We start from the raw sequence: 1,022 nt of genomic DNA on the forward strand, positions 1-1,022 counted from the left end.
GGAGTTCAGATTTGGTTGTTGTACAAAGTCAAGAGGATCAGGTAATGAGAAAACTGTGGTTATTTTATGGCGGAAATTGGGGAGCAACCGGGGGGGTGGGGGTGGGAGGTCAGGTTATTAAAATTAAAACAACGCTGTGTATGGTAGATAATTAAATACTTCAAATAATTGTGTAAGTAGTAAGTTTTGGTCCACTGCCTTTAAGTTAATGCTAGGCAGAAGTCTGAGGGGCTCGCGGTATTCATTGCTGGAAACATCCCTAGAAAGCGCGCTGCTGACCTCGACCTGACCTGATCTCCAGCGGGACACGGAGAGCTCCAGACCCGGTAGCAGCGGCACAACCCAACTGGAGCTCACCGCCAGTGTTGGTGGAATAGCAAACTAGCGTTGGCGAACTAACCAAACAGCCCGCTTATAAATAAATACATTTTAATATAAAAGGCAGGCGTTATACCCACTGATGGCAGTCCGTCCGCGGTTGCAGGACCTGGAGCTCACCGCCAGCTGTTTCAGTTTGACTGTTAAAAGTGTTAGGATAGTTGAAATGGATTTATTTATAAGCGGGGTTAGTTCGCTATTGCTAGTTTGCTATTCCACCAACACTGGCGGTGAGCTCCAGGTGGGTTGTGCCGCTGCTACCGGGTCTGGAGCTCTCCGTGTCCCACTGGAGATCAGGTCAGGTCGGCAGCGGAGCTTTCTAGCAATGTTTCCACACTCGCCGAGCCCCACTGACTGCGGTCCGTCTGCGGCTGCAGGACCTGGAGCTCACCGCCAGGTGTTTCAGCTGGACTGTTAAAAGTGTTGAGATTATTAAAAGGTATTCACAGTATTTAGAAGCGGGCTGGCCGCTAGTTAGCTAACGCTAGCGTTTGTGCTACATAAATTAGCAGTCCACAGGTACAAATTAGTTTTGCACCAAATGTATCAAGAAGTGTTGCAAAAGTCGAGAGCACAGACTCGCCGCTGTGTGATGGAGAGAGCACATTGCAGCGACAGGTTCGAGAGGTTGTAATCACTGAGTT

General features: G+C 48.9%; 1 protein-coding gene across 1 annotated transcript in view; it reads left to right on the plus strand.

Moving 5' to 3' along the window:
* Window positions 1–1,022, plus strand: part of LOC116686421 (C-type lectin domain family 10 member A) — a 108,746-nt gene that overhangs the window by 105,883 nt on the left and 1,841 nt on the right. Inside the window, exon 2 of the mRNA XM_032511427.1 lies at window positions 1–41. This exon is cut by the window's left edge and continues 123 nt beyond it. Within this exon, the coding sequence (XP_032367318.1) occupies window positions 1–41 (41 nt within the window). The remainder of the gene's footprint in view (window positions 42–1,022) is intronic.

The sequence above is a fragment of the Etheostoma spectabile genome, unplaced genomic scaffold (genome assembly GCF_008692095.1).
Source record: "Etheostoma spectabile isolate EspeVRDwgs_2016 unplaced genomic scaffold, UIUC_Espe_1.0 scaffold363, whole genome shotgun sequence".
NCBI classification, from domain to species: Eukaryota; Metazoa; Chordata; class Actinopteri; order Perciformes; family Percidae; genus Etheostoma; species Etheostoma spectabile.